The 21,695-nt window shown below is 42.9% G+C and overlaps 1 protein-coding gene across 2 annotated transcripts in view; it reads right to left on the bottom strand.

Moving 5' to 3' along the window:
- Positions 1–15,884, bottom strand: part of fmnl1a (formin-like 1a) — a 283,407-nt gene extending 267,523 nt beyond the window's left edge. Inside the window, exons 1-2 of one of the 2 annotated variants that reach the window (XM_041173400.1) lie at positions 15,870–15,884; positions 15,026–15,499 (exon numbers count right to left, since the gene is read on the bottom strand). In XM_041173400.1, the coding sequence (XP_041029334.1) occupies positions 15,026–15,154 (129 nt within the window). In that variant the 5' untranslated portion in view covers positions 15,155–15,499; positions 15,870–15,884. Of the gene's footprint in view, positions 1–15,025; positions 15,542–15,869 lie in introns of those variants that run through there. The other variant, XM_041173399.1, reaches the window with a different exon arrangement.
- Between the last annotated feature and the right edge of the window lie 5,811 nt (positions 15,885–21,695).

Genomic DNA, 21,695 nt, shown 5'->3' on the forward strand with positions numbered 1-21,695 from the left:
CGGTGTTTAAGCTCCAGGAGTCAAATTATGGGCAGCTCACGTTTTGGTTCTCAGCGGCTCTCACCCCATCAGCCTGGACTGGATTTCTGTCCCAATCCCAGGAATGAAAGCAACTGCTCCGAATGTTTGCAGCATAGCACAGTCAAGAATTTACAGAAACAATCAGCTTGCACATTTGACACATGGCCTGGATATTAAACCCCCACAATGACAGGGTGTGAGGGGATCATAAAAGCAAAATCTAGCAGACGCTAGAGACCTGAAATGAGAACAGAAAATGCTGGAAAATCTCAGCAGGTCTGGCAGCATCTGGGCAGAGAGAAACTGAGTTAACGTTTCGGGTCCAATTGTCACATTGGAATCAAAACGTTAACTCCGTTTCTGTCTCCACAGATGTTGCCAGACCAGCTGAGTTTTTCCAGCACTTCCTGTTTTTGGGGGAGCATCATTGTGGGTTAGGAATTTTAAATGGTAAATATGAGTCCTGAGCCACCAGGCACACACCCATTACCTTTTTTTATGGCGGTGGGAATTTGCGTAGGGCGAGTATCCCAGCAAAAGATAGAAACACTTCAGTAACACATTTAAATCAGATTCCCAAATTACAACTTCGAGTCTATTTTAAATTTATTTGCTGCCGTGTGACATTTTGCAGGACTTTGGAAACCCGGCAGTGAGAGGGAGGCAGCAGCTGCTGGCTCCAGAGGATAAAGTGCTTTTCCCAGCACCTCCTCACGGACCAGCAGGACTCAATCCCCAGCCTCAGCTGGAAGCCTTCTGCCTGGCCCCGGTGATCCTGTCCTCTATCTCACAGCCCCTTTCCCTGAAATCAGCAGACCTCCCCAGAAACCCGGCCCCTAGCCCACTCCCGGTGGTCAGGGACCATCTCCAAGGTTCCCCAAGGTGCGATCTCCTGTTGCTATCTTGTTCCAATCCAGCTGTTGGTCACCCCATCACTTTGGCCAGCTGCCATCCAGGAAACGGGAAAAAATTCTAGTGAAGCCCAGTTAGATTTGTCAGGGTTTCGATGTCCATGCTAGGTTTGACCTGCGCTGTCCTGCACCCTCCCAGTAAGCATCAGGCCCATTGTTATCATTTTCTTACTACTTCAATTTGACACTGCATTAAAGGGAAAATTCAGAGAGAAATTGTTACATTATCATTCACTCCACTCTAATTAGCGATTATCTAGCAGTACTTTGAACACATCTGTAATATTCAGCTCTGAAGAAGGATCATACAGTCTCGAAACGTGAACTCTGTTTCTCTCTCCACAGATGCTGCCGGACCTGCTGAGTTTTTCCAGCATCTTGTGTTTTTGTTTCAGATTTCCAGTGTCTGCAGTATTTTGCTTTTACTTTTGTGTAATAATTCAGCTACCTGCTGAAATGTAGTCATATGTTAAGAGCATGTGCAGTGCACAACGCCATCATTAAACACAAGAACTGGCCATGTCTGTCTCTCTTTGCAAGTGTCTCTCATTATGTAACACCTGTCCTCGAATATCAATGGTCTAAACAATTAACTCTAATCACTGTAATGGGAAGTAAACTGTGGAAGTTCTGTCGAAGGGTCATGAGGACTCGAAACGTCAACTCTTTTCTTCTCCGCCGATGCTGCCAGACCTGCTGAGTTTTTCCAGGTAATTCTGTTTTTGTTTTAGTAAACTGTGGTGATCATTCTCAAGGAAACTGCAAATGCCTGTAGAGTTCAGGCTGCATGTTAATTTGTATCTTTGACAAAGTGTGACTTTCAACTGGCTAGTGTGTGACATATAAACAGTATGAAGGATTCGGATACAAAACTTTTGCATGTACAGTAATACTGATGAGGTGAATACAATAATCTAATTGCCATGAGAGACTTGCACAGGAGATATCTTCTGATGGTTACAACTGAAACCCTGGCAGGAACATCGCAAGTGGATCACAAAATCAATTTTAAAAGATATGAGCATGTAAAATAATCAGAATTTAGGCACTTTTACCCAAGAGAATGTGCACTGATGGCTGGCATACTGTCAACAAAAGCACTGCAAAATTAACAAGGTGGTGAAGGCAAATATAGACATGTTGTGGTAAGTGTGGCAGGAAAATATAACCTTGGACCAATGGTTCCCAACATTCTCCACCATTGGGTTTTTCCTCACCTCATGGCTGAGTTTGCTGTAGACCATTTGATAGAGATTAATTCTGTGAGTGGTCAACATCCTGTGGGTTACCATTGACCAGAAACTAAACTGGACCACACATATAAATACGGTGGCTACAAGAGCAGGTCAAAGCCTGGGAATTCTCTGACGAGTAACCCACCTCCTAACTCCCCAAAGCCTGTCCACCATCTACATGGCACAAGTCAGGAGTTTGATGAAATACTCTCCACTTGCCTGGATGAGTGCAGCTCCAATAGCACTCAAGAAGCTCAACACCATCCAGGGCAAAGCAGCCCGCTTGATTGGCACACCTTAGGCATTCACTCCCTCCACCGCTGAAGCACAATGGCAGCATGTACCATTTACAAGATGTACCGCAGCAACTCACCAAGGCCCCTTCAACAGCACCTTCCAAACCCGCGACCTCTAACACCTCGAAGGGCAAGGGCAGCAGACAGGTGGGAACGCCACCAGCTCGAAGTTCCCCTCCAAGTCACTCACCATACAGACTCACCTTCCATCACTGTCACTGGGTCAAAATCATGGAACTCCCTCTCTAACAGCACTGTGGATGTACCTACATCACATGCAGCGATTCAAGAAGGCAGCTCACCGCCGCCTTCTCTAGGGCAATTAGGGATGGGCAATAAATGTTGGCCTAGCCAATGACGCCCACATCCCACGAACAAATAAATAATTTTTAAAGCTCTATTTTTGGTGTATCATATGAATACTAGGATGATAGAAGAGCTTGGGTTTGCTTCGTCTAATGATGCCTATATTCCTGTAGTGCTCTGGCTGTGGCTAAGGCTGAGATTGACCAACCTGAATGGCCAGAGGGGGAAAAATGGATTTTGTTTTTATATTTTAATAAAAATACTATGGTATGCATCTAGTTAACATTATAGACATTTTTGGACAATTCAATTCAATCAAAAAGCACCAATGTCAAAGCTAAAGACTGCTGTTTAACTTATTATACCTTTGCTGCAAGCTAACCTTAAGAAGCTGTCAAGAGGCAAATATCATATTAGAGGAAAGCCTTGCCATTGTCACATCCTATTTGTGTGTGTTACTACAGGAGCAGTAAAGTTAAAAAGAGGTGCCCTATACCTTGGATACTTAAATACCATATACTTAATATAAATACCAATGATTCACAACACCAATACAGCAAAACTCTCAATCCCAAACTGCCTCAAACTGAGGACAGAGCTTTGTGAGGTTCCTGCTGTTTAGGGTTAATAAAGACAACTGCTAGTAGCTTAACGAAAACCCATTTGTCCTCATAAACATGTTCCATTTTAATAGATTGTTAACCCCACAGAGTAGATGGAGTGCAATGTGGGAAAATGTGAGATTGTCTACTGTGGCAGGAAGAGTAGGAGCACAGCATATTATTTAAGTGGCGAGAGACTGCAAAATGCTGCAGTACAGAGGGATCGGGGTGTCCTTGTACATGAATCACAAAAAGTCTGCAGGCAGCTAAAGCAATTATGAAGGCAAACAGAATGTTGGCCTTTATTGAAAGGGGAATGGGGTATAAATGTAGGGAAGACTTTCTACAATTATACAGGGCACTGGTTTGAGCACCATAGTACTGTGCACAGTTTTGGTCATCTTACTTAAAGGCAGACATATTTGCATTAGAAACAGTTCAGAGGGGTTCACTCGGCTGATTCCTAGGATGAAGGATTTGTCTTATGAGAAAAGGTTGAGCAGGTTGGGTCTATTTGAAGAATCAGAGGTAATTTTATTCAAACATATAAGATTTTGAGGGGGCTTGACAGGGTAGATGCTGAGAGAATACTTCCCCTCATGGGGGAATCTAGAACTAGGGGCAAAGTTTCAAAATAAGGGTCTCCCATTTAAAATGGAGATGAGAAGGAATTTCTTCTCTCAGATGGTCAATAGTGTTTGGAATTCTGCCCCCGAAGTGTGACAGTGGCTCGGTCATTGGATATATTCAAGGCTGAATTGGTCAGATTTTGATCTAAAAGGGAGTCAAGAGCAATGGGAGATAGGCAGGAACATGGAGTTGGGGCCACAATCAGATCAGCCATGAATCTATTGAAAGGTGAAGCAGGATTGAGGGACTGGTTGGCCTACTCATGTTCCTAACTCATATTTTCTTATGTTCTTGTTATATCCTTTAATCCCTTCCCTTCCCGAGAACATGTCCATTTATCCCTCAAACCATAATAGCATCTGCTTCAATGCTCTTCCCAAGGAATTATCAAAGTGTAGTAATTATTATTATACAGATAAATGCTACTGGCAAGGGACACAGCAAAACACCACAAGTAGTAAGTCAGTTGAATGAAAACAGAAAATGCTGCAAATACTCAGCAGGTCTGACAGCGTCTGTGGAGAGAGAAACAGAGTTAACGTTTCAGCTTTATGACCTGTCAAATGAAAGATAATCTACTTTGATAATGTTACTTGAGGGATACATGCAGGCAAGGACAATCTTCATCAAATCACACCTTTGTATCTTTCAGTTAAACCGACAGACATATTCCCAGTTTAGTGTCTCACCTGAAATTGCCCCTGCAACAATGTAGTATTCCTCAATACTACAGAGGGATGTCAGCCTCGCTTATCTACTCAAGCCCTAGAGTTGGGCTTGAACCTCCTGATTCAGGTTCCAAGTTGACATTTAACCATAAGCATTAACCTTTGAGAGAAATAAATGCTTCCTAGATTTCTCTTCTTACTACCAATTTCTGAATTTTTAGTCTGTGCACTTGATACTTAAACTCTTTACCTCATAGTGGACAGAGTCTGGTCTCTAACTCATAGTGCATAGAGCCTGGACCAAATTTGTCATCCCCTTTATAAAAAGGTTCATGAAAGGGAAGTTTGAGGGTCAGTTCACTCCCTGAGAGTATCGGAACAACCTCCTCCAAGCTTCAGATTTAACGGCCAGCAAATTACTTCACAGTAACAGATAAAGCATTAAAATCACCGTGTGGAACACACTGCTCTCTGTAAACCTGGTAAAGTTGTAAGACATAAGAGCAGGTGCAAAATTTCCTTTCAGTGACAATTCACTTTTAAATGTCAGCCATGACCACTGGATAGCACTTCTCCCTGAATCAGATGGTTGTGGGTTCAAGTCCCCCTCCAGAGGGGTACACTGAGGTAGTGCTGCACTGCCGCAGATGCCATCTTTCAGCTAAGATGTTAAACAAAGGTTCTATCTGCCTTCCCAGGTGAATGTAAGAGATCTATTAGCACTATTTCAATGAAAAGCAAGGGAGTTCTCCCCAATGTCCTGGTCAATATTTATCCCTCAACCAACACCACTTAAAAATAAATTATCTGTTGCTGTTTAAAAGAGCTTGCTTTGCACAAATTGGGTGCTGTGTTCCCTACATTGCAACAGTAGCTACATTTCAAAAGCACTTCATTGTTTATAAAGTGCTTTCAAATATCCTACGGTCATGAAAGGCACATTATAAGTGAATTTTCTTTCTTTAAGTAACTATAAGTTTTAAAATATCTCTTATTTTCCACTCCTGCCTTTTTACATTGCCGCCGAGTTATATATTTACAACAGCAAATCACACTCTTCAATAATTTATCCAAACTATAGTAACATGGAAGCTCTGAGGCAGCAGACTGGATGGCAAACAATCCTTTCAATTCAGCGGCTCGAGCACAATTCATTCCTAATTGTTGAGATGGATGTCTTCACTCACCATTTGTTAAGCGAGTTTCAAGCAAAACCAACTTAAATATTCTCAGCCTAGCTGTTTATTGGGTGTTCACAATGCAGCACCAGTTGGCACTGGATGCATATCTTCACTCAAAGACCACAATATGCACTGACTGAAGAATGGGAAATTTACTCTGCTCTAGCACAAAACATAAGATCATCATGAAACATGGAAAGCAAAAAGTCCACTAAAACCCATCAATCTCACCCCAGACATAGACCTTTGCACAATCTACCTTGTCCTGCCTGATCCCCAAAGACAGTCAAATAAAACTCTTCAACATCTATCAATATCTACTCTTTAATCATGGCACTTTTCCTCTCGACAGCTGACATTTCAATCGCCCCAGCAGTTCAGAATGATCATGTTCCATGAAGCATTTAACGAGCTCTATCCATCCTATCTCCCTAACCTTCAATCCAATTTCTAGATACACACTGATCCATTAATCAGCATGACATTGGCTCCTTGCATTGGATGGCTGTTGCTGACATCTGATTCCAATCTGCAGGTTACTTTCTTCCACTCGCTCTTCCTGGGACGCTGTTCTGAGTTAAGCCACATGGTTAGGGTAGAAAATTAGGACTTTATCCAGCCCACAGCATTCCTGATCAGAAACTGCTTGGTACCTGCTAGTGGATGTCCAAAGTGAAATGTGATGCAGCTTTTGATATTCTAAGTACAATACTAATCTATTTAGGACAGTGTTTCAGCGCCGTGAAAAATAAGCTGCACAAGCAAAGAACAGTCCCCACATCTTGTATCCACTGTATCAATGTGACAAGGTCATCTGTCAATCTCTCAGTTGTGTATAGGCCCTTCTTCACCTTGGTAACATCTTGTTTTTTACTTCTATAAAATAACTGATTAAAGCTCCTAATGTTTGAATACAAATTACTTCAGCAGCCATCAGTTTCACTTGTCCTCGTGTTCTACAAGCCAGGTATCGTTCAGTAACTGCAAATAAGCCTTTCTAACACTGATCTTTCAACAGTAACATCTAAATAATAACTGGCAAATCAACTAAGGTGCCAACATTATATACTTCCCATTGCTAACAACTGCCTGTTAAACTTCCTTGTCGAAGCACACCGTAACCACAAATGTCGGTTTTCTACATGGGTATGGTATACTGTAGAACAGGTTAGAACCTTCCTGTACTAGACCATAGGGACACTATTTCTCTATTTACAATACACATCGGAATTTTAATCTGATTTTAAACTATCTAACTTTTAAACATTTTTGCTCCTACAGCTGCCCACTGGAACTAACCATCTCCCCCTCCCACCACCTCCCCTTTCCCCCGTCAGCCACAAGGGCCAGATGGACTGAACTGTATTCTTCTTTGTGATTGGCTGAAGCAAGACAGAGTCAGGAAAAGACCAATGGCTCAACAAGTTCTTATCATGCTGACTTACTGTAGCCTAAACGTACATCAAACCGCAACCCAACCTCACGGTCACACATAACTCCAGGGAAAACAGAAACAAAATACAAATTTAGGGGAAAGGAAACAAAGGTCAGGTTCACAAAGGCAATCAAGCAAGCTCCAGGAGATTCTATGACTGATACCATTCGTCCCCGTTCACCCACATAGCTGCTACAACTCAAGATGTCTTTCACTAAAAGGAAACTTCTCCACCTCCCTTTTCAGAGACTGCAACTACTCCACACTCACCACATGCACCGGAAACGTATCCCAAAGGTTGACAAGGATAACTAAGTCCTGGGACCTAACCTAAAAACTGAATGAAGAGGCCAGCAGGTGTGGACTGTGGTTGAGTTTGACATTCAAACTCAGGCCCTCTACTTGGAAGACACTGAACAGTGAAGCATCTCATGATAAAAATAATTTTTTTTCACTTGTTATATTAACATTCTGTTAAAACTACATCTCTTTTACTCATAAGTAGTTGATTCTGATGTTTCTCCAGGATATTAGTCTCCTTTGGCCTGTCATTAACTTTGGTCTTCAAAATGAACCTTCTGACTATACCTAGCTCAGTCATATCAGTGTTATTCTATGTATTATAATATTCACCCTCCACATGAACACATGCTTGAGTTCGTATTTAACAATTGTCAAAATAATGGCCAGCATTTAGATGGCTCGGAGCTTCAAGGCTTCTGAATGGCACGACAGCACATAAAGGACATGGATCTATTGGGCATTAAAAAGGAAAAAGCTAGTCTTTAGATAGTGCTTTTCTTGGCCTCAAGTCATCCCAAAGTGATTTTGAACTGTAGTCATTCATGCAATTTAATCTGCTCAATACAAGGTCTCACAAACAGCAACATAATAATGACCAGAAAATCTGGTTTTTGATCTTGGTTGAAGGATAAATTTCGGCCATTTGTTATGTTCCTCTTTGTAATACCTGGGAGGGAAGAAAGGGCCTCAGCTTAATGTCTTATTCAAAAGGTAGCATCCCTGACAGTGCAGCACTCCTCAGTACTTCATTGAATTGCCAGCCCAATTTTATGCCCAACTCTAAGGAGTGGGACATGAATCCATGATCTTCTGACTCAGAAATGACACTGAGTATTAGAATCTTTACATCCATTGCAGAAGTTGTGTAAATTCTTACATCATGCCAAATGCCATGAGCAATGGATGTGTGCCTGAGACACACACCCAGTGTTTCTTATATTACTGTCCAAGGGCTCCGTCCCCTTTCGCATATCACTCCCTGCAAACTTGCTGCCTTTGTGACCCTGAGCTGCCAATCAAGACCTGTTTCTGGGCTCAATGTTGATGGAGCTAGGGTTTAGCACTGTTCCCAACAGCTACAGTGCAATGGAGTTGTTTTTCCTGTTCCTGGATGCCAATCTAGACCTGCACAATGGTTTGGTTCAAATCAGCAGCTGATGGTGTGCGGCCTGCATCTCATTACTCTGTGCTGCAGCAACTCTGTAAGATATCCTGGAGCCTGCTGCTGGTTGGCACTGAGGCCAGGCCAAAAAAATGTGTCATGTGATTGATTTTTCAACAAGTGGAGATGGATCCATTTGGGAACCACTGAGAATTGCCCATGAATAGAAATATAACACTCTTCAATCAGGGTGCTGTTTAACAGAGTTTTTTTATTTATTAAAATCTGAATACTAAGAAATGATGTGTGTAAAGAAGGAATAAAAGTGAAAGTGTGAATCTGCTCTTTGTAATACATCCATGTCCACAGGATCAATTCATTGCATTAAAACTTTATTACTCATATTCTGTAACTGCACATTTCAGCTTTGTTCTTTCATGTGTGGTTAGCGATTTCACTGTCCTCAAAACCCCCTCCCAATGACTTCAACACACAGAAGTTGCATGTATGACATTTATTCTTCTGGCTGGTACCAGCACATGATACTCCAGAACAAACTGTCTGAGTACTGAGTGGGTTCCCCAGCAATCTCTCACCCATGCAACAAAACCCTAAGACCCCCTGGTGTATGCAGAGCGCACAAATTATTGGCGTTTCACACTAAGGAAAGTAAGCTGTGTAACTCACAGCCACGCACACTGCGCACTGTCAGAACCCCATGGTGTGTTCCTGAGAAGTGACTGGCTGCAACACGTTAAACTCCACAGGGCCACTTCAGCACAAATTGACACGTTTATTATTAGTCCTATGTAGTTCCAGGCTGCCGAACTCTGCAGTGCAATCTGCACTTCAATTACAGCTCAATGTCACACGTTCAAAGTCTTCTGTTATCTATCTAGTCCGATTTACACACCGAGCTTTTTAAAGAGATGAAACAATTAAACACGCACACGCTGAGGATGTGATATCTATATATTTATATATCCAGCTCTAGATGTTTCTCGAGGGCGACTGATGATTTCTCAATAACATTTGATGACTTTAAGTCTTCAAAATAGCACTAAGGGCGGTTGGTGCAAATAATTGGCACAGAAAGCAAATATCACATTTTAAAACTAGAATGCCTTTAACAACTGGATTTCTGAGCTTAAGGATAGTTATAGAACTTAAAAATACATGGACCAAAAAAGGCCAAGTAACCTATTAAGCCTGTACCATATACAATGTAGGCATTAAGGATTATATTACCCTGCTCATTAAATCTCTCAAAGAAAGTCTTGCCTACTTCATTTCAAGAGAAACTTCTGCACAGAATCGCCCAGATCCCTAAATTAGTCAAAGAAGTCATTCTGTATCAAGAAAAGGCAGATGATGCCAGAAATATACAGCAGGTCTATTGAATTGGAAAAAAAGGGCAAAATGGGTTAAAATCCCAACCCAAAAATTTAGCCTGTCTTGTGTCCTTCCATGGTACCTGCTGTGCACTTCAAGCAGCTTTGTCCCTGCCCACCCATCACTTCACCTTACTCTGTTTCTGTTATTATTTCAGGCCCTAGTTTGGATCACTCTCTTGTCATCACCTCCAGTACCAATTTTTTGAAATATTTATTCATTCACAGGGTGTGGGTGTCATTGGCAAGACCAGCATTTATTTCCCATTGAAAATTGCCCTTAAAAAGGAACCGCTGAAGTCCATGTTGTGGAGCTACTCGCACAGTGTCATACGGACTCGAAACATTAGCTCTGCTTCTCTCTCCCCAGATGCTGCCAGGCCTGCTGCGTTTTTCCAGCCTTTTCTGTTTTTATTTCAGATTTCCAGCATCTGCAGCATTTTACTTTTATTCTCATGGTGATAATGTTTGTTTTTGATACAGCTGAGCGACTTGCTAGGCCATTTCAAAGGTCAGTTAAGAGTCACCATAGTGATGTGGGTCTGGAGTCACATGTAAAAACACACCCAGTAAGGAGAGCAGGTTTCCTTCCCTCAAGGTCATTCATGAACCAATTGGGTTTTGACAACAATCCTAGTTTCTTTGTTACCATTTCCAATTATTCTCTAAAAAGAAAGAACTTGCATTTATATAGGACATTCTATGACCTCATCCCAAAGGGCCTTATAAGCAAGGAACGCGCTTCAAAGAACTGTCACTGTTTTTTTATCAGGAAATGTGGCAGGTAATTTGCACACAGCAAGCTCCCACAGAGGAGATAAGCGACCAGTTAATCTCTTTTTTGGATGCATGTATAAATGATCCTTTCTTCACTAATTGCCCTCTGTATGGACTTTTCTCAGTTCAAGTTCAGATTTTATCCCTTCCCCAACCAAGTGTGAAATTGAAAGCTGTGACAATTAGTTGCTGCTTCTCTTAAAGCTTGTGCCAAGCCAGAGTGGAGTGTTCAGACGCTGCAGCAGTGCCAACTCCATACAGCCCACTGGATGCAGCTGAAAGTCAGGATACCAGCCTTATCTGGAAGCAGTGATTTAGGAGGGTGATGGTGCTGTTATTTGCTGTCCTGATTATATACCTAATACAGTTGTTTCCAAAATATTTGTGACAAGGGCCCCCTGTAAATTGAGAGACACTCCAAGGTGACTCCTGTACAAATAGAGACACTGTAAGGACCCTCCAGTAAATATTGAGAAATTCTTGAGGACTCCCAGCCAAAGAAGTAATTTTGAAGTCACTGTTATGGTTAAATGGGCTCTAGCCCAAACATCCTAAAGGCACACATCGAAGAGCCGAGGACTTTTCTTTACCAAGCTTGTAAACTGTGGCAGGCAATGGCAATGCCAACAGGGTACAAGATCTTTGCTACTCTGCCAATTACATGTGTCACAGAAAAGGATTTAAACCCGTAAAGGATGGGGAGATGGTGATGAAGAGGTAATGTCACTAAACTAACAACCCAGGGGCCCAGACTAATGCTCTGGGGACAAGGAATCAAATCCCACCATGGCAGCTGGTGAAGTTTAAATTCAGTTAATAAGATCTGGAATATAAAGCTAGCCTCAGTAACAGTGACATGAAACTATCATCGATTGTCATAAAAACCCATTTGGTTCACTAAGACCCTTTAGGGGAGGAGATCTGCCATCCTTATTTGGTCTGGTCTACATGTGACTCCAGAGCCACAACAATGCGGTTGACTCTTGGCTGCCTCCTGAAATGGCCTAGAAAAGCACTCAGTTCAAGAGCAATTAGGGACGGGCAACAAATGCTAGCCTTGCCAGTGATGCCCACATCCCATGAAAGAATTTTTAAAACATACCAGAAGTGTGGTGGGGGTTGGGGAAATGCACTTCAGAGGCTGACACCGCAGTCAATTTTTCAGTGTAAACGAGCCTCAGAGCTAGGGTTCAGCAACATTGAGAAGCAAGTCACTATTTTCTGTCTTTGCAGAAACGCCCTAAGATGGTGATGCTGCCTTATTCACTAGTCAAAATGATAGTTTCATGTAAACTAGGGCACCTTTTGACCATTATCAGTTTACTTAACCATGCATGCATGATGGCAAGCAGGCTGACATACTGGATTCCAACTGTTAATCACACCATTAGAGGGACAGAGCAGGTATGGAGTAAGCATTAAAGTGAAGGCAGTAATTTGCATGAATTAACTCAAGACTGTATGTCCTAGCAACTGATCTAAGACCGGAACAGATTAATGTGTAAAAAGAGGGCCAGTCAGCATTCTCAGTCAGGGAACAGTAGATAGTGCAAGGACAGGTTACTCAGAGTTAAAATAGAAACAAATTAATACTTTCTAGCCCACTTTGGTCACTATGATTACATTAGGATTAGAGAGTTACAGTAGCTGAAAGTGAAATGCTTTAGCTACCTCCAATGCCAGAGTGAAACATTATCAGTCGGTCCTAACTTTTAATAAATCATACTGCAAGGATGTGATCACGCCAGCACAAAATTTAAAATCAATCACTCCTCTTGCTGCGACTAAGCACAATCGTTAGGGTGCAGGACTCTTTCAGGGATTAATACTTGCTGTGAGTGGGAACTTGTGTGCAAGTTGCTGTAGCATTTGTCTAAGGAATAACTGAACAAGCTTTAAAAGTTGTTGCCTGTGAAGCATTTTGGACCATCCCGGGGAGATGGAAGGCATCGTACAAATGCACGGCCTCCTTCGTGGATGGTGGATAATGCTGAGTAAATATTACTATTGAACCAGGGCTGCTGATTGGAACTTGTATTAAGCCATGGGAAATCTGTGCCTTTGATAGCTGACAGCTTATCCAGGTTTCCGTGTATTGACTGCAGTCATCAGGGTCATAGTTGGCAATATTGCTACAATTGCCTTGACTGCATCTTAATATCATGCCATTTGTATTATGCAACAAAATAAGCTCATGCCACATTTGATCTTAACACCATATTATGTCACATCAATAACCATTAGTGATGATTTATTCCCTGACAAGGTCACTGCTTTAAATATTAGACAAATGTACAATTAGCTGCAGACATCCTCAGTGTGCACAGGTGCATACAGTGACCACATAAATGCAAAAATGCCACTCCCTGTGGTAAAAGTATCAATATCCTGCTTCCCAACAATCGCTGCCCTGATATGGGCAACTTAAAGCCTCTTACTATCTAGTGGTTAGCAAACTGAATTAAAATCTTCAATGCATTAGAGCAGAATTCACTAGGACTTTGCTGACAGGATAAATATAAGACAGAGAAGTGTTTCAGCTGATGAGCAACTTCTCCAATAGAATTTAACCAGTGATACAGTCTCAATTTGATAATTCAATTAGCTTTTCACCAATAAAATTTGATCACTCTATAATTTGACATAAGTATTATAAATATGGCAGCTAATTGGACATTCAATGCTTAAAAATTGGTAACTTGGATTAAACAACCTTGAATTAAAAAGGGGGTTTTATTTAATTTTAATTACATATGATTGTGTGTCAGCATGTAGTCACAAGAGCAATTATTTTTCCTTCCGCTTTGGGCTATTTCACCACAGTGGAATTCTAACTCATGCCTATATAGTGACCAAAGCTTAAAGATAGTGCTTAGACAATTCATCCATGAGCCCTTTGAGCAGTGGATCTATCTACTGAAATGGGTCTGCATCTCAATTATAATCACTGTAAATAGGTGTTGTCAGACAGAGCATGGAACTCATTATCCTGGATTATCTCTACACGTGTAGGAGTGTCAGTCCTGGAGGTAAATATATCAATCTAGTAAAGAGCACTACTGTCCAAGAAATGCCTGTCAGATCAGTGATTGTAGAGCTGCTTAACTCGGCTTCTATCTTTTGATCTTTCCCACCCTTGTATCAAGCGACTGCTCTTTAGATTGTGTCTGACTGACCTTAAACGTGATCACAGTATTCAAGTGGGCTGGGTAGTTGGAGTAAGTTTTAATTAGTAGCACATGTGCAAGTTAAACAGTAGCAGATTTGAATTCCACATGTAGCACTAGGAACAATAATTCACTTAAAATGCTGCAAGAGCAGGGGGTGTTTTAAGGCCTGAGATATTGTTTACATATACAGACCTCTTGTGGATACTGTAAATGAGCAATTAGCACTTGCAAGGACTCAGGTGGAGGCACTGACTGTATCAACTCTAAACAGTGTCACTTGAACACACTAGATTTCAATACAAACTTGGGAGTGTGGGGGTGGGGGGGGTGGGGTGGGTGGGTGGCTGGAGTGTGGGGGGATTATTTTCCAGTTTAAAAATGCTTCTGACATAGCCGAGATTTGGACAGAGGTCAACAGGTGTGCCATCTTGACATGGGCTTTGGGCTAGTGCCCAACTGTCCAATATATGCCAATCATTTCTTTGAGCTACCAAGTCCAAGATTAGAGATCACTTTACATTGCACATGAATCTACATTCGTGGAGGTCTTAAGATCAAATAGGGATGGTTTCTGTATTTATCACACAGTGGCTTCACATCTTGTTCCCCTCTCCCCGTAAAGTACATGTAAACTATGGTTTGCATTTTCCCTTGGTGTCTCGGGATTTTTACACCCTTTCTCTCCCCCTCAGGTGTGCATTCTGTATGGTTACCAACTGGGGTTGGATGTATTCTTGAAGATTTCTCACATGACCCACCTCTAACCACCCCTAGCTAGCTTGGCGACGAGCTCTCCCCTCACCCCACACTACACCCACCCCATTCCCAATATACTTAGAACAAAGAAACAAGGAAGCAGAGACCATTTAAGCCCCCCTATGACATTTCCCGCAGGTTTGGTCTTGGGAGGTTAATCTTTGCGTCCCGGAGAGTCCAGGGTAATCCTAGCGGGATGGCAACTCTAGTGCATGTGTGTGTGTGTGTGTGTTTTACTCACCAGAACATGTGAAAATCTCTCCTCCAGCTCCCCATCGTTAACCGGCATGGGCTGTTTGGGGACAGACGCTTGCTGGCTCCTTATCTCCTTCCCTGGGGACACTTCCATCCCCCCGGCTGCATTCCCCATCCTGGAGCCGGCAAAGTGTTTCAACACGTTGAACTTCACACTATCCAGGATTGACCAGCGGGTGACAGTCCGTATTAAAAAGAATAGAGACGGAGATAATCACACGGAACAAAGAGCAACAAGAAGACTCAATCTACAGACCAAAAAGAAAATCCTTTAAGAAAGAGACAGACTCCACTTGATGTCCTGCGAGTCCAGCCCAGTGATTCGGAATTATTTCCCAGCCAGTAAAATCCATTGCTGAACCTTCACATCTGGATGAGAAGTCCCAAGCAGCAGCATCAGCTGGTACCTCCGGAGTGTGCCCCTTGTATCCACAGAAGGAGGAATGGCAATGTGGCTCTGCTACAGAGAGAGAGAGAGAGGAAGTCAAGCTCACAATAAAGCCGCAGCAGTTACAAATAGCAGCAGGGGCAGGTTGGGGTTTCCTGTTCAATATTGACCCTCCCTCCTTCCCTCTCTCTCTCTCTCTGCCCTGCTGCTGTTGCATTGAGCTTGTCCCCTGGATTGCGGACACTCTGCGGATCCCTGGACGTGGGGGCTGGAGGAGGTTTATAATCTATTTATTGCATTTGCCCCCAAGGCATTATGCAGGATCCGCTCCGTTTGTTGCATTTAACAACCTCCCCCGCACCCCCCACCCCCCTCCCCCAAACTAGTCTGGCTGATAAGCTGCACTGGCTGCATTTAGTGAATTCATACATCCTTTGCTGACCCCAGGGCGTTGGGGGTTTGCGGTGCTCCTCTGTCTGCTGGGCTCCACCACTCCCCCTGCCCAAGGTTGCAGACCCTGGTTTCCTCTTATTGCAGCGCTGGGCTCTGGCGTTGCAGCCTGCTTTCCCCCCTCTCCCGGCTGGGCTCCGGTCCGGGCTGTACAGAGGGAACTCTCGATGCGGCTGTACCCATTGCCCAGGAGCTGCCAGGCACCTGCCGGAGCTGCCAGCCTCAGCAACATTAGCACGGGAGTCAGGAGCACACGCATGGTCCTAGTGCCCCACAACGCCTACCGGCTCCTGTTGGAAATGACAACGCTGGAGATGTGCTGAGGCGCCTGCACCAAGCTGAGGCAAAAAAAAAACTTACTTATCTTCCGTGCCCCCCACCTTTTCGCCTTTGAGACAGGAAGTTCTAGAGGCAAATCCCACAGCAGATAAATCCAGATTAACACTTCAATGTAGTATTGACTGCTCATTATCACATTGCTGTTTGTGGGAACTTGCTGTGCGCAAATTGGCGGTGATGTTTCCTACAATATAACAGGCTACTTCCACAGCACCTTCCAAACCCACAATCTCTATCGCCTAGAAGCTCTGGTTTGTTCCCCCACACCAGCCCCCTCCCCCCCCCCCCCCCCCCCCCCCCCCCCAACTGGACAGGCTAATCAGCTGCACAGGCTGCAGTTAATGAAATTTAAACATCCTTTGCTGACTTCGGGACATTGGGGATTTGAAGCACATCACTCCCCCTGCCCAAGGTTGCAGACCCTGGTTTCCTCTTACTGCAACGCTGGGCTCTGGCGTTGATGCGATCACCACCACCTTCAAGTTCCCCTCCAAACCACTCACCATCCGGACTTAGGACTGTATCACCATTCCTTTACTGTCTCTGGGTCAAAATCCAGGAACTCCCTCCCTAACAGCACTGTGAGTGTACCTGCACCACACGGACTGCAGCGGTTCAAGAAGGCAGCTCACCAGCACCTTCTCAAGGGCAACTAGGGATGGGCAATAAATGCTGGCCCAGCCAGCGACGCCCACATCCCATGAAAGAATACAAAAAGCATTTAGTTGGCTGCAAAAGTATTTTGAGATGTTCTGAAGTTGTGGAAGGCGCTAAATAAAATGCAAGTCTTTTTTCCCAGATGAGAGACTGTTTCTACACTCTAAACATTAGGTTTTTTTAAAAAAAAGGTTATGCGGCTGGATCAGTAATCTGCAAAATGTGAGTTCATGTCCCACCCTGGCAGATGGATTATCTGAATTCAAATTGTTTTTTTAAAAATCAGGAAAAGTAACAATGAAGCTGTTAGATTGTCTTTAAAAAATGGACCGGTTAATTGATGTCCTTTGATGAAGGAAAGATGACCTGTATTGAATTCAGTGCCACACCAAGGCGATTGAATCTTAACAAGGTTACAGACAAAGAGGCTGAAAATTGGGATTAGGCTGGAAAGCCTCTTGTTGGCTAGCACAGAAATTATGGGCCAAAGTGCCTCCTTCTATGCTGTAAATTCCAAGGGGGAGTTTTATCAGGCCTTTGGAGTCAGGTTTAGAGCAAAATCAGAGAAAACTATTTTGTGCAGGTTCCCTGACATGTTCCCACCTCCTCCCGCTTTACTCAGAGGCAGCTTCTGTGCAGTGACAGCCAAGATGCCCGATAGTGGCACGAAGCCAATCAAGTCTGTTAAATGGGTAACAGCTGCAAATTTCCAAGGACAATTCAATTTTGACAGACTTGCACAGGTCCCACAACATGTCAGAACCTTGGCAATTTAAAGCAGACATCTGCACAAGTGGAGGTTGGAGCGGAGCAGAAATAAGACACAATCTGACCAATTAATGGTGCAAATAGCAAGCCTAAGGTTCGCCACTGAATGAGCAGTTCCAGTGGACTCATGCTCAGGCTGCAGAGATTGCTACTGGCTCCATCAGCCTTTTCTCACAGCCATTTCATTCCACCCTCCCTTTGAGGCTTTTGTCTCAGTGGCACACTATCAACATCCTGGGGGTTACCATTGACAGCACTAGGCTAGCCTCTAAATACTGTGGCTACAAGAGCAGGTCAGAGGATGGGAATTCTGCAGAGAGTAACTCACCTCCTGACTCCATCTACAAGGCACAAGTCAGGAATGTGATGGAATACTCCCGCTTGCCTGGATGAGTGCAGCTCCAACAACACTCAAGAAGCTCAACACCATCAAGGAAAAAGCAGCTTGTGTGATTGACACCCCATCCACAAACATTCAGTCCCTGCAGAAACGACACACAGTGGCAGCAGCTTGTATTATCTACAAGATGCACTGCAGGAACTCACTAAGGCTCCTTCAACAGCAACTTCCAAACTAACAACCTCTAACCACCCAGAAGGACAAGGGCAGCAGACGCATGGGAACACCACAACCTGCAGATTCCCCTCCAAGCCACTCACCATCCTGACTTGGAAATATATTGCTGCCACTCCTTCACTGTCGCTGGGTCAAAATCATGGAACTCCCTCCCTAATAGCACTGAGGGTGTACCTACACACTGTGGCACCACCACCTTCTCAAAGGCAATTAAGGATTGTCAACAAATGCTGGCCTAGCCAGCAATACCCACATCCCTTGAGTGAACAAAAATAAACACTGACACTTCTGCCGTTTTGAAGGCTGCCAGCTCCCTGACTGGCCCTCTTTCCTCCTCACCGCCTCCACCATCCCCAATTGGACAGCACTCCAGAGGCAGACTGTTAATTGGTCACCTTTCCTGAAAACTGGAAGGTGTGCTGCACTGACAGCTGGGTTACAGACCAGTAAGTGGCTCATGGAGCTGGAAATATTCCAAGCCTGGAAAATTCAGCCTTATGATTGCATAGTGGCCTAGCAATCCACGCAGTGGTGTCAATCTGCTACTTCTGGGCAACCAGAGATGTGCATTAAAGGTTGGCCTTGCCATTGATGGCCACATTTCAAGAGTCAATTTCAAACATGTCTCTTATAACAAGCCAGTGAGGGTGACACTGGGGAGCCTCAATATCACTAATAGCTCAACAACTCTACAAGTCCCCCGTCATCTGAGGAGTCACCAGCAATATAATAATTTAAACATAGAGCTAATTAAGAGAAACTTAAAGTGATAAATCAAAGTATTATTATCTATGACAAACAGGGATTCTATACTGTATGGTGCCTACTAGTCACAGAAAGTCAAGTATATGGTGGATATCACATGTTCCCCCTTCAGGGCCACATGGAGTTGTGTTTAAGCAGGGAACCCATCAAATTACATCTCATTATAAACCACTACACAGGAGCTGCACTCAAAATGAGTGGGAATTTCTTATGAATGAGGGTTAGCAGGTTCCAGTTTTCCCAGATTGGCATTAGGAATTCTTCCTATCAAGCAGTTTTCCTGAATTGCTTTCCTTCAGCTTCACCAGGTCCACCATCCCACTTTGTACAATCCACTCAGTTTTCAGTCCTTGACTTCACTTCCTTACATTACAGCTCAGGTAATAAAACCCCTTGACCCCGCAAGTGAAAATGCACAAAGGATACAACGAAATCAACATGTTGCTGCTTCTGGTTTTGCTGTGTCAACATCATAAACTAATATCCGTATTCGGCCAACATTTATATGAGTAGCGCCAGTTAAACCAGGCATGACCTGCTAGTTCTGATAATGAAAGCCTATCAGTGAAAATAATCTAACAATGGGTCATGAAGATTTAAATTGATGAGACTGTGACTATTTCCTTTGGCAGCTTGTTCCATTGTGGGATTGTCCTTGGGAAGAAAGATTGCTGATACACTTGGTGTGATCTCCCAAGCCACCAGTCGCCGGTAAAGTGCAGTCCCACCGAAAGTCAATTGGCTTTTGGCTGGCCTGCCGCATTCCCCATGGTCTTTGTAGTCTGTGTGGGTGGCTATCTCGTGTTTTATCATTGCCGGTTACTTGTTTCTGCCAATTCCCACCAGTCCATCCCATATTTTATAGAGCACAGTCAATATATTCTTCTCTCTCCTTTTCTATGGTAATTCCCATTCCAAACCTTTGATCAAGGGATATGATACTGGTTTATTTCCGATATTGATTGGTGCAGAATTGCACACACATCTTTGGATCGTTTCAACCTTGTTCATATTTCAAGCCATATAAGGATCCCACACACATCTTGCATTCTCCAGGATTGGACAAGCAAATGTTTGGTAAACTATAACTCTGGTATTTTTGTTGCAATTTTTAAAGCAATAAAAATAATTGAAAGTGTCTCCAAACCTAAATATTTGCCATGTGCCATTACTTGAAGGGAACATTAGTCTATGTGTCAATGCCAGTTAAAAATGGAAAGTGGAGCCGATCAGGCAACATCTGGAAAGAGAAATCTCAAGTCAAGCGGGTGGATCCTAACTGTGTGAAATGGACGATAGTGTGTCAACAGCCCTTATGTCTTTAATTTCAGATTCCTAACGTTTGCAATTTTCTCTCATTATGTTATGGCATCAATGTCAAGTGTTCAGTTAGAGAAGTACAACCAAGCAATCCATAAATAAAATGCAGCTTTGCTTGTTACTTCTTAAGTATTATCATACAATCAATAGATGCAGCCTGAAGTGAAATAAAAATGGTGCAGATAAGCTGGTATGGATCACTCTTTTCACTTTATGTTAGTGAAACTCCTGCACACGTGATTTCCTTAACTTCAGCATGCTGATTCATTCCTGTTTCATTACTGCTAACCCTCATAAACAGACAGATTCAAATTCATGTGTATATGGATATTTGGAGGCTGTATAGCTTATATATTATAGATACAATTGAGTACCTTATTAGTTTCATAAAAATTGCTGTTAAATAATTTAAGTGCATGAATACAGTATTATTGGGAATATTGAGAACACTGTTCATCATTCCAATGATATTGTATAGAATTCTGCCATTTTCCTCATTTACCATGTGTACCACGTTTCGCTGCTGGAACAGAGAGAGTAAGGTCAACAACCTCCATTTCTGTAGCGCCTTATCACATCCTCAGAACATCCCAAAGCACTTCACATCTAATGGATTACTTTTGAAGTGCAGTCATTAGACCATAGGAATGGCAGTGGGCCATTCAGTCCCTTGAGCCTGTTCAGTCATTTAATTATAAAAAAGTCAGCAGGTCTAGCAGCATCTGTGGTGAGAGAAATGGGGTTAACGTTTCGAGTCCAATATGACTCTTTTAGGAACGCTGAAAATGCTGAAGAGTTCCAAAAAATAATCATATTGGATTCGAAGTGTTAACTCTGTTTCTCTTTCTACAGATGCTGCCAGGTCCATTGGGTTTTTCCAGCACTTTTGTTTTCACTTCAGGTCTTCAGCATCTGCAGTATTTTGCAATCATTGAATTATATCACCATTGATCTGTATCTGAATTCTAGTTACCCACCTGTACGCCATATCCCTTGATACCCAGACTTAATCAATCTTACATATTTCAGTCTTGAGAATTTTAATTGGTGCAGCCTCAACAGCCTTTTAGGGGAGAGAATTACAGAATTTCCACTTTGTGGAAAAGTGCTTCCTGATCTCATTCCTAAATCGCCTAGTTCTAATTTAAGACAGTGCCTCCCTATTCTGGATCCCTCCACCAGACGAAATAATTTCTCTCTATCTATTCTATTGATCCCTTTTGTCATTTTAATCACTTCAATTAGATAACTTCGTGACCTTCTAAACGCAAGGGAATACAAACCAAGTTTGTGCGTCCTGTCCACATAATTTAACCTTTAAGTATCGGTATAATTGGAGAGAATCTGCACTGTACCCCTCCAAGATCAATATGTTCTTTTTGAAGTTTAGTG

The sequence above is a fragment of the Carcharodon carcharias genome, chromosome 23 (genome assembly GCF_017639515.1).
Source record: "Carcharodon carcharias isolate sCarCar2 chromosome 23, sCarCar2.pri, whole genome shotgun sequence".
In the NCBI taxonomy this organism is placed as follows: Eukaryota; Metazoa; Chordata; class Chondrichthyes; order Lamniformes; family Lamnidae; genus Carcharodon; species Carcharodon carcharias.